The 10,301-nt window shown below is 52.6% G+C and overlaps 1 protein-coding gene across 1 annotated transcript; it reads right to left on the bottom strand.

Annotated features, from left to right (window-relative positions):
• Nucleotides 1-1,676: 1,676 nt before the first annotated feature.
• Nucleotides 1,677-5,850, bottom strand: CSTL1 (cystatin-like 1). The gene is made up of 4 exons (XM_010836346.1): nt 5,737-5,850; nt 4,881-5,202; nt 2,474-2,587; nt 1,677-1,795 (listed from the first exon to the last, which is right to left on the bottom strand). The coding sequence occupies exons 2-4, from the start codon at nt 5,088-5,090 to the stop codon at nt 1,712-1,714; spliced, it is 408 nt and encodes a 135-aa protein (XP_010834648.1). The 5' UTR covers nt 5,091-5,202; nt 5,737-5,850; the 3' UTR covers nt 1,677-1,711.
• Nucleotides 5,851-10,301: the final 4,451 nt, after the last annotated feature.

The raw sequence follows: 10,301 nt of genomic DNA, 5'->3' as shown, positions 1-10,301 counted from the left end.
AATGTGTCAGTGATTTTGTCTCTTTTGCTATTTGTTCTCTGTTCTCTCTGATTTTATTTGTTATATTTTTCCTGTGAGTTTCTTGAACATTTTTTAAAAGAATTCCACTTGTATGTATCTATACTGTTTTTGTTTTTTTTTCATGTATTTTTATTCTGTTTTTGCTATGTGTCTCTACATACACTTTTTAGTGGTCACTCTAGATATTACAGTACGTATATATAATTTGGTCTACTCGCATCAATATTCTACCAGTTTAAGAGACGTGTAGACAGTTTATCTCCATTTACATTCCATTTCTAGAAGTCAGCCACTAGGCCAAACTCAGCTGGGATGTTAGGATCTGGACACAGAGGTTTCCTGGAGGCTCTTGGCCTGTGGCAGGGTGATAAGATGCCATTTCATAGGACTCTCACTCTGATAATGAGCGAGCAAGGGTAGAAGGCAGTGCCAGGTCCCCAGGCAGCCCTCTAGGACATCAGATTTGCAAAACTGGACATCCCTCTTTTTTTGCACAACAATTTCCCCACCTTTAACCCTTTACCTCCATTCTCTCTTCTGACTCAGGACTTTCCGGCAAATGGGAGGTTTTTGCTCATGTGTTTACTCTTCCCCTTTGAAAACACTCTCTCCAGTTGCCATTATGACTGCTGGTGAGACTCGTCCCCAGGGAGGAGGCCAGCTGGTCGGGGGGCAGCACTCAGCCCACAGCTGATCCACTGGTGGTGAAGGGCACATCTTTTCTGCTCGACTGTGAGTCGCATGAGGGAAGACACCTTGGGTCTCACTCCCCCAGCCGTGAGCCAGAGAGAGGTTCAAGAACCCTCTGTCAAGAAAAGCTCCCACGGCCAGCCCAAGATAGGGTCCTTGGAAAGGCCTGCTGGCAAAGCTGGCCTTGGCTGGAGCCTGGGAACTTGGATGATAAACCACTCCGACGCTGATATAAAACTTTCCCTCAGCGACGAGGGCCTCACTTTGTCTACAGTGTTTATACAAACAATGGGGTTTATGCTGAGCACCTGTTTTCTTTCCGCAAATCTGCGATTTCGGTACATGCTGGGCAGAGGCTGCCCATGTGAACAGCACCAAGTCCCCAGGGAGATTCCCTGGCACACATTCCATCGAATTCCTAGAGGAATGAGGGGTGTCCCATGTAGTGGCCCCGAGAAGGGATGCTGGAATCCTGTGCCTGATGTCTGTGATGTCTCCCCCAGAGCCTCTTCCCTGTGCTGATTTTGTCCTGTATCCATCACTGTAATAATCACATCCCTGAGCACCCTGAGAGTCCTCCCAGTGAATTCCTGAGCCTGGAGGTGGGCATTGGGACCCCTGATGTACTCACAGAGACCGGTGTCAGTCATAGAGTTATCCATGCATGGGGCAGAAACTGGGCCCTCCAAGCTCAGGCCAGAGTCTGAAGGTACCTGAACTAAGAAAAGCTCAGATGTGACTGAGGGTGGGAACTAAGTTATGAGGTTCCCCCAAAGAACTAACAGCCTTCTGCTCAAATGGCATCAGCCGCCTAAAGACCATCAACTCCGTGCCTGAGTGTGAGTGCACGTGGGAGAGTTTTGGGCGGCCATGAGTGTGCACGTGTATGTGAGTGTGGACGAGATTTCGATGAGGGATATGAGGGCCTGGCGGATTCTACAGCACAAAGCACACAGCACAGTGGCCCCAGGTCCTATCAAGGATCTTTGCACACGTGCATCTATACATCCAGGCACGAGTTGTTCCAGAGCTGGTAATGGTTCATCCAGGGTAGAGTGTACACCAAAAAGTCGCAAATGAAACTCTGTGGGAGAAGAAAGAAAACAGTCAGCTTTCGGGGAATTGGTTCTTGAAGACGAAAAGAAGTTTCTGCCCCTGCCCCCCGCCCCTGCTTGGGGAGTCTGGACCCTGCCCTGAGGCTGAGGCCCGACCACATGAGCGAGGTGGGTTTTGCTCGCTGGCACATGCTGGGGGCAAAGGGGATGTCCGAGTCAGCACAGGAATGTCATCCTGGGCTCCCCAACCCGGTCCTCCTGTACTTCCTTCCCGGGCACAGAAAGAGAGACCCTCAGGCCTGCCAACTTGCAGGAGGGACCAGGAGGAGGGCACAGGTCGGGAGACAAGGAGGTGACTGGACAATCCAGAGGGACCCAGGGATGCGGACCAAGACAGAACAAGGTCCCCAAGGAAAGTAAAGCCGCTTCCACCTGAGGTCCAGGAAGTGGACCAGGTGGGCAAGGGGTCCGGCAGCCCAGAGACCTGGGGCCGGGGCGGTGCCAGCCCAGGGTGCAGAGATGCCCAGTTACGGTGCTTCCTTTTTCCCCTCCCCACCCCGGGTGCCACCCATGGCATCAGGCAGTCCCGTGGCTGAGTCCTGGCTCTGTCCCAGCCACAGGGCCCCTGACACCTATCCACGTTTCCTTGTGCAACGTTTGCTGCCCCCTTGACTGGAGCCCCTTGTCAGCTGCTTGCCAGCACACACCTTCTTCAGATTCTTCTTGGTCTGAATGGGGCACGAGCGGTTTTTCGTGCTGTTCCTCTTGCACTTGGTCCTGCTAATCTTCACGGTAATCAGGTACTCCACGCCCGTCGTCAGCTACCAAGAAGCAAAGGCTGTTAGCTTTGACTCCCAGCATGGCTGACGCTCTCCTGGAGGAGCTGGGACAGGAGAAGACCTTCAGGAGCCTCCGTCCCTCATCAGTTCCTGGGGCTCAGCCTCCTCCCTACCTGCTGGAGGATGCCCAGTGCCCCCTGATTACCACCTGGGATGTGTGATGCCCAGTCCTTGCTCTGTACCTGCTCTATTGCTGCAGCCACAGGTGGCTTCTTACCTGTCTCCCTCTCATCCTTGGGACCAGGGAGACAACCTGGCTGCAGTCCCATCATGCACCCAAGTCTGCACCGTGGCTCTCAGAACGTGTGGACAGAGCCGTCTGGGCTAGTTTAGTTCCTGGGCTCTGCCTCTGTCCTCATCTTCCCTCCCTGCTGCCTTGTCTCAAAGTTAGTGGTCAAAGCGGTGAGAAGGCTGGGCACTCTGTGGGATGGCTCCTGGGAGGAGAGGCCCCAGAAAACCTCAGGGCAGAGCAGCAGGGGAAGAGGACTGGGATAGGACCACCACCCTGATCCCGGCGTCCCCTGGAAAGATGTCAGGATGTGGGCCTGGTCCGACATCAGGATTTAGGGCTCCTGGCTCTTCATCTAAGGATGTCTCCAACCAGCTAGCAAGACTGGTGCCAAGAGTTTTCTCCCTGACCCTCAGCACACCCTGCAAGTGTGAAGAAACTAGAACGCTAGCTGCAAAGTTAACTAAACTTTTAGTGTGCTCGTGCCCCCGTGCTTAGTCGCTCAGTCGTGTCCAACTCTTTGCGACCCCATGGACTATAACCCCCCAGGCTCCTCTGGCCACAGGATTCTCCAGGCAAGAATACTGGAGTGGGTTGCCATTTCCTTCTCCAGGGAATCTTCTCGACCCAAGGATCGAAGCCAGGTCTCCTGCATTGCAGGCAGATTCTTTTTTTGTGCATGCAAGCAGATTCTTTACCATCTGGGCCACCAGGGAAGCTTCAGTGTGCTCAATGTTTTCTCATTCATTGTTAGACTTATTTGTTAAATCATGATAGGAATGATCGTGATGATATAAATGTTTTCACAGGTGCTACTTCACTCTTATTCAGCCCACTTCGAAGGTCAGGAAGCTGAGACCTGGAGAGTCTGGATGGCGCTTGACCAACACCCCACAATTAGGAGGAGCTGGGTGTCAAAACCAGAAGCGGCACCGGGAGCCCAACAAAGATGGCCACGGTGTCCCCTCCCTGCCTGTTGAGAGGTACGGATGGAAATAGTCAATGGGCAGCATACAGGCCTGCCCAGGGGCCTAGCCCCAGGTCACCCAGCCCCTCAGGGGCACTCTCTCTGTGCACTAATCTGGCCGAATGATATCAGAAGTTCCCTTGTGAACAATCACTTCAGTTAGCTGTTAGTGATAGAGGACCCACAGTCCACGGGGTCGCAGAGAGTCGGACATGACTGAGCAACTGGCACTTTCACTTCACTTTCACCAGCTCTGTTACTGGCCTCCTGGAGGTCCAGCTCTATCCCAGGGACCAACAGCCGGAAGAAAAGGCCAACTTGGGCAGAGTGTGGTGAGTGGCCGCCACCTTGTGGCCACGTCACCTCAGTGTCCTCGGGCCTGTGTGCTGGCGTCACGCAGCAGGAGTGACTCAGGTGGACCGGCTGCTGTCCACGCCCGGTGAGGCCCTTCGGGTCACACCAGCACTGCCCGAGGGCCCGCCCCACCCTGGTCTCCATTCCTGCCTCCCCTCTCTCTAACCAGAGCCTTGATCTCCAAGTCAGTCATTTTCCCAAATCCAGCAAATTGAACCAAGGTGTATTACTGTCGCCGCCCTAACTCATAGAGTTTACTGTCTAACCTTGAGGGCAGGTTGGAGCAACAAAAGTGTTTTTTAAACAGCTTTGCTTTCCTCTATTATCCTTCAACTGATGTATTTCAGGGAAACTTTATACGTTAAATAAAATGAGAGAGGATGGGTAATTCCAGGTTCTGAAAGGACCCAACTAGAGGCCCTCTGTATCATTCTGGGTTTCTCAAGGACACAGCTACGATCTCCAGATCCAGATTTTCAAGCCCTGGGCATGAACGCTTATATTTTGCCAAAAGAGAGGAATAATAAAGGCAATGAAACTATCCTCGGTTGCTGTTCCTCTGGCAAATTTCTGAATGAAAGCAATTCTTCCCCTGGAAGAGCAGCTGAGAAGCTCAGGGGATACTCAGGGGGGCTCGGGGTCTGAGGGACCCTGCGGGGCCAGCTCCCAGGAAGCCGCCCCCACCCCAGCCCTGTCTGGGAGCCACACCTGTGCTGCTGTCTCACCTGCACCTGGCTGCGGAGCAGCTTGTCTATGCCGAACAGGTAGGAGTCATTGCTTTTGTTGTTGTAGTTCTCCAATAAGAAGGTGAGCGTGGCGTTCACATTCCTTGGGCTCTCGGAATCCTGGAAGCCAGGCCACTGTTGATGTCGACCCAGCACCAGCACCAGGGCCGCCAGCAGCAGCAGAGGGTTCCCCCAGCGTCCAGCTCCCATCTCTGTGGTCTCCTCTTCACAGGGCTTTCCAGGTAGGAAAGTGCCAGCCACGTCCACTCACTTGCTCTCTCTGCTGCCCTCGCCAATGCAGGTTTCCATGGGAGATGCCTGCCTGCGTGAAACCGAGAACGGAGACCTTGACCCCTTCTTTCCGGGGCTTGCCCGTGATTTGACCAGAGGACCCGCGACGGACCTGCAGAGGGTCATTCACTTTTCTCAGTAACTGAGGCAAGTATGATTTCTAAATGTCTCTCTCCCCCTTCATACCCTATGAGGAGGAAAGCCCCCGGGACAGACCCCGCAGGCAAGAAGAGGTGATGTATCAGACAGAGAAGGGGTTTCCCTGGTGGCTCAGACGGTAAAGAATGCGCCTGCAATGCAGGAGACCTGGGTTGGATCCCTGGCTTGGGAAGAGCCCCTGGAGAAGGGAATACTCACTCCTGTATTCTTGCCTAGAGAATTCCATGGACAGAGGAGCCTGGCAGGCTATAGTCCATGGGGTCACAAAGACTCAGACGTGACCAGCTCCTTTCACTTTCTTTCATCAGACGGAAAAGAGGCTGTCTGTGGGACTGGGGGAAGGTTACAGAGAAGGTGATGCTTGAACTGGGATCCAAGGGATGAAGGCCTGATACATTCCATTTACCTACAGTGGGTTCCAGCCGTCTAGGCCAGAGATCCACTATTTCCCGTGCTTCCCTTTTGGCACTGGCTCTCTGCCATCCACTGACCACAGAGTTCTGCTGCTGGATCCAACTGTGCCTGCAGGCCCTAGCGCTCACCCTTACCATCTTGGTGTGACCCCAGGAGAGCTTTGTGAGGTAACCCTGGCCTTTCTGTGAGGGAGCAATGAGCTGTGAGCTTTGTTTAGAAATTAAATCCTGCAGTCCCTCAGAGGTTAGGTGTTACCTGTACAGGAGGGGAAATTTCCTCTCCACTCTTTGGGTTTCTGTCTGGGCCTAAGAATTAAACTGACAGAAGCCAGATTAACAGGAGAAAGGCTACCAACTTTCTGGGCTTTCACGAGTACCTGGGAGCCTCCACAAGAAAGTGAAGACCCAGAGAAGTGACCGGAGCAGGGAGCTTTCATAACTTGTACACACAGTAAAACTGTGAAGTAGCCAAGACGAAGGGGTTGAGTTCAGGGTACCCCATGGTGAAGGGGTAACAGGTTAGTTTACGTAGCCTCCTTGGCTCTGTGTTCCCGTCTCTGGTTACAAGGACAACCTCTGTCCTCATGTGCAGGGAGGGGATGGTTTCACTTGGTACATTTATCTCCTGCTTCAGGAAGGAAGGACTAGTGGGGAGGTCAGAGTGACCTTCCTGCTTCTGCCATTTTTTCAGACTCCTCTGGCTTAAGACCGTCTTTGGGCCAAGGTGCCATATTTGGGGATAGCTTGTCCTGAACCCCATCACCTGCACCAATAAGCTCATAAGAGCTCCCTGTGCTTAAAACACTCATTGAAGTGGGATCCTGAATGGCATTCTGCTCCAGACAACGCTAGTGGGACAAGTATGAAATGTGGGTAAAGTCTGTAGACTAATAGCGTAAAACTGTTGACACGAATAACCAATAACCCATAGCGACTTCACTTTCACTTTTCACTTTCATGCATTGGAGAAGGAAATGGCAACCCACTCCAGTGTCCTTGCCTGGAGAATCCCAGGGACGGGGGAGCCTGATGGGCTGCCGTCTGGGGTCGCACAGAGTCAGACACGAATGAAGTGACTTAGCAGCAGCAGCAACAGAGATAGAAAAGGGCTTTATTTGAGACAAACCGAGAAGTATAGCCAGAGACACAATAACTCAGACAACTCTGAGGAACTTCTGGGAAGAAGCATGGCTGTCAGCTGTTTTATGTCATTTTAGAACAAAGAACATCAAACCAGTCAGGGATACATGCCTGCAGGGTTTCAGAAAAACTGGATCAGGGAGTATACAGAGTCAGTTCACCGGTGGCCCTGGGAGAGGAGTCTTATCATCAAGGAGTCTGAGCATCGGCATCCTAGGAAGGGAGGCATTTATCTCTTATCTTCAGATGTTATAAACTTCTGGACAGTCTGCCCTTTTCTTTAGTGATTAAAGCAAATATACAGTGTATGTCTGATGGGTCACAAACAGGCTGTTTTAATTAGCATAAAATTCAACAAAACTCATATATAAGCCTAGGGATTCCCTGGTGGCTCAGACAGTAAAGCGTCTGCCTACAATGCGGGAGACCTGGGTTTGATCCCCTGGGTTGGGAAGATCCCGTGGAGAAGAAAATGGCAACCATTCCAGTACTCTTGCCTAGAAAATTCCATGGATGGAGGGGCCTGGTGGGCTACAGTCCATGGGGTCGCAAAGAATCAGATACGACTGAGCGACTTCACTTCACTTCACTTCACTTCATACATAAGCCCGAATGACTAACTCTTACTTCAATATGTGAACATTTCTTCTGTGAATACAAATGTTAGCTCTTTGGTTTCTACCGTCGTCCTAGATTTAACACAGGATGTTAGCATGCAGGGATGGGAGAACTTGATGCTATTGCTGTAACCTTTAGTAAGTCTGAACTGACTTCAAAATAAAGATTAAAATGTTCGAAAATAAATACATAGGTTCTTAGTCATTGAGAAGCAGCTTGATATGGTGAGGGAGACCCATGTTTGTAATTGGCTCTGCTGGGGTCTTTGCTGGGTTCTAGGGGAGCTGGTTCATCTCCTCAGCTTCAGATTCTTCACCTATAAGATGAAAACGGGGAAAAAGACTCATCTGAGATCAGGGTGGAGACAAGGAAGGGAGGAACCTGTTCTCAAGCCAGGCAGGAACACCCTCTTCCATGATTCTTCCATTACTCTGAACACACACGCCCATGGCCCGTTGGACTCCAAGTGTCCTGGAATCTAGGCTACCCTCCAGTGTGAAAGTCTTACTATACCTGGTAGGGTGTCCTCCCAGACCCCATGGCTTCATGATTTGTCCAGCTCTGGGAGGTGGCAGCTTTAGAATACTTGAGCCCGGATGGCAGGTGTACAATCATGAAACAGATACAGAAGGATTCTGAGTGATGTGCGGGAGTGCTTGGGCCTGGACCAGCTCGGCCCGCCCCGGACGTCTAGATGTACAGCCACCCTGGATATACCACCAGTCTGTGGACCTGGGGAGGGGAAGGTGATATCCACGGGCTGTGTTAGGAAACCCACAAACATACCAAATAGATCTGCTCAAGAAATGTGGGCTGATTATATGCATGGAATAAGGGGAGAACAGGGGCCCTGGTCAAATGCCAGGAAAGGGAAAAGGAGAATGAACATATCCGAGGAAAAGGAGGAAGTGGGATGAAGTAGGAGGCCTTATCAAGTCTATGCCTAAGGGAAAAACAAGAGCCTTGGTCACATCTGTGAAATGAGGAAGTAGCAGTGCTCTAGTTCTTTCCAAGAGTAAGGATGAGATAGGGCATGATCGTGGACCAACGGGAACACAGCATCCCGGTCCTGTCCACGGAAAGTGAGGAACAGGGACTGGACGACATCCCTGGGGCAAGACGAGTCAGGCAGCAGTGTTCCATCCACAAATCAGAGGGCTGAGATGGGTTGTTTCCACAGTTGAGGGAGAAGTTGAGGGCTTAGTCATGTCCATGTGATAAGTGGGAAGCTGGGGTGGTCCTGTCCATGGTAGAAGGGGAAACCAGGGCTTGGTCAAGACCATGGAATAGGGGGAAAGGTGGAACATGCCGTGGGGGAAAGGTGGAACATGCTGTGGGGAAAAGCAACAATTTAATGTCCATAAAATAAGGGGAAACGGGGGCTCATCGTGTCCATGAAACATGGTACAACTAGAAGAAAAACAGAGACTCATAAAACCCACAGAAAGGGAAAGCCTGAGGCCCAGTTGCTGTGTGTGGTCATGGGACAGTTGGGTGAAAACAGATACGGCCATGGCAGGGGAGTAAGGGGGAATCTGAAGCCTGGACAAGTCCACAAGTTCAGAGGAAGGGGCCTGATCACATCCAGGGACACAGCCTGAATAGACCACGCTGGGCAAAACCACTGCTCATCGCGCTATGGTCTGACTAGACATCTGAAGTGGGGCTGCCTTTGGTCCCCGAAGTGGAGCGGGTCCTGGGGCAGGGGGAGTCACATGGCTGGTGAGAGCCGAAGCCCTAGGGTGCCCGGCAGGTTCCAGGACAGGCTGTTCGGGAGCAGGCAGGCACGTAGAGGGCACTCCTGCCTGGCCAGGCTGGGTGCAGACATCCCATGGGGCGGCGGTTGGTCTGGTCTCATGGTGGGGCCTGGGCCACTGTGAGGGGGACACTGCCCAGCAGGAGCCGAGCGTCGAGGTGGGGAGGCCTCGCCACTATTGCTTGGCCGAGCTTCACCTTCTTAGTATGTAAAGTCAGTGTCATAGTAAAACAGCTTGTGGATGTTGAATCATAAAAGGTACAGAAGTACGGGCATAGTGCCTGGGGCTGTTTGCACAAGAAGGAGCTGAGGCAGGTGGAACGGCCCTGGGCTGCCTGCCATTCCTTCCCTCCATCCCTCTGGAATGACTGGCCTGGGGCTGGGACGTGGGTCACAGTGTTCCACTCTCCTAGCCACCTGCCTTGCTCCCGAGCCTCCCCTCCTCACTTTGGGTGAACAAATGAGCCCCTCCAAACAACAGGCTGGCCCCCTCTGGGTTCTGCTTTCCACCATCTTCTTGTTTGGTTTGTGTTTGTGTTTGACAAGCTCCTCCTCGTCCTCTAAACAGTCCTGCTCTGGCCTGGCTGCTGACCTGGATAGAACCCAGGCAGGAAGCCAATCAATTTGCGGTTCGTCCTCCTGCCAGAAGCCCTTCAAAGCAAGCCCAGCAAGGAGCAGCCCGGCTGGATGAATGCCTGCCCAGAACGCTCCCAATGGAGGCTATAGAAGGCACTGCCGGCCGCCAGCGGCTGCCCTGGTCCCTGGGCTGAGGCAGAAGGATGTGGCTGACCCTGGCCAGAGGCTTGCTGGTCCCCCACATGCAGGCCAGCAGCAGACTGACAGCCGTGACAAGGCACCGCCCTAAAAGGCCCAGGGGACATTTGCTCTTTCCAGACTAAGACACCTAAGAAACCACGGGGCTCAGGAGGTCAGAGGTAACAGGGCCAGGTCTCCATGGGACTTCTGGGGTGGTGGGCCTGGGGTGGTGGGTTTTTCACATGCCATTGTCCTCATGCAACCCTTCTACAGATGGTGCCCATAATC

This window comes from Bison bison, unplaced genomic scaffold, assembly GCF_000754665.1.
Source record: "Bison bison bison isolate TAMUID 2011002044 unplaced genomic scaffold, Bison_UMD1.0 scf7180017864063, whole genome shotgun sequence".
NCBI classification, from domain to species: domain Eukaryota; kingdom Metazoa; phylum Chordata; class Mammalia; order Artiodactyla; family Bovidae; genus Bison; species Bison bison.
This window is presented reverse-complemented; position numbering and strand designations above follow the sequence as displayed.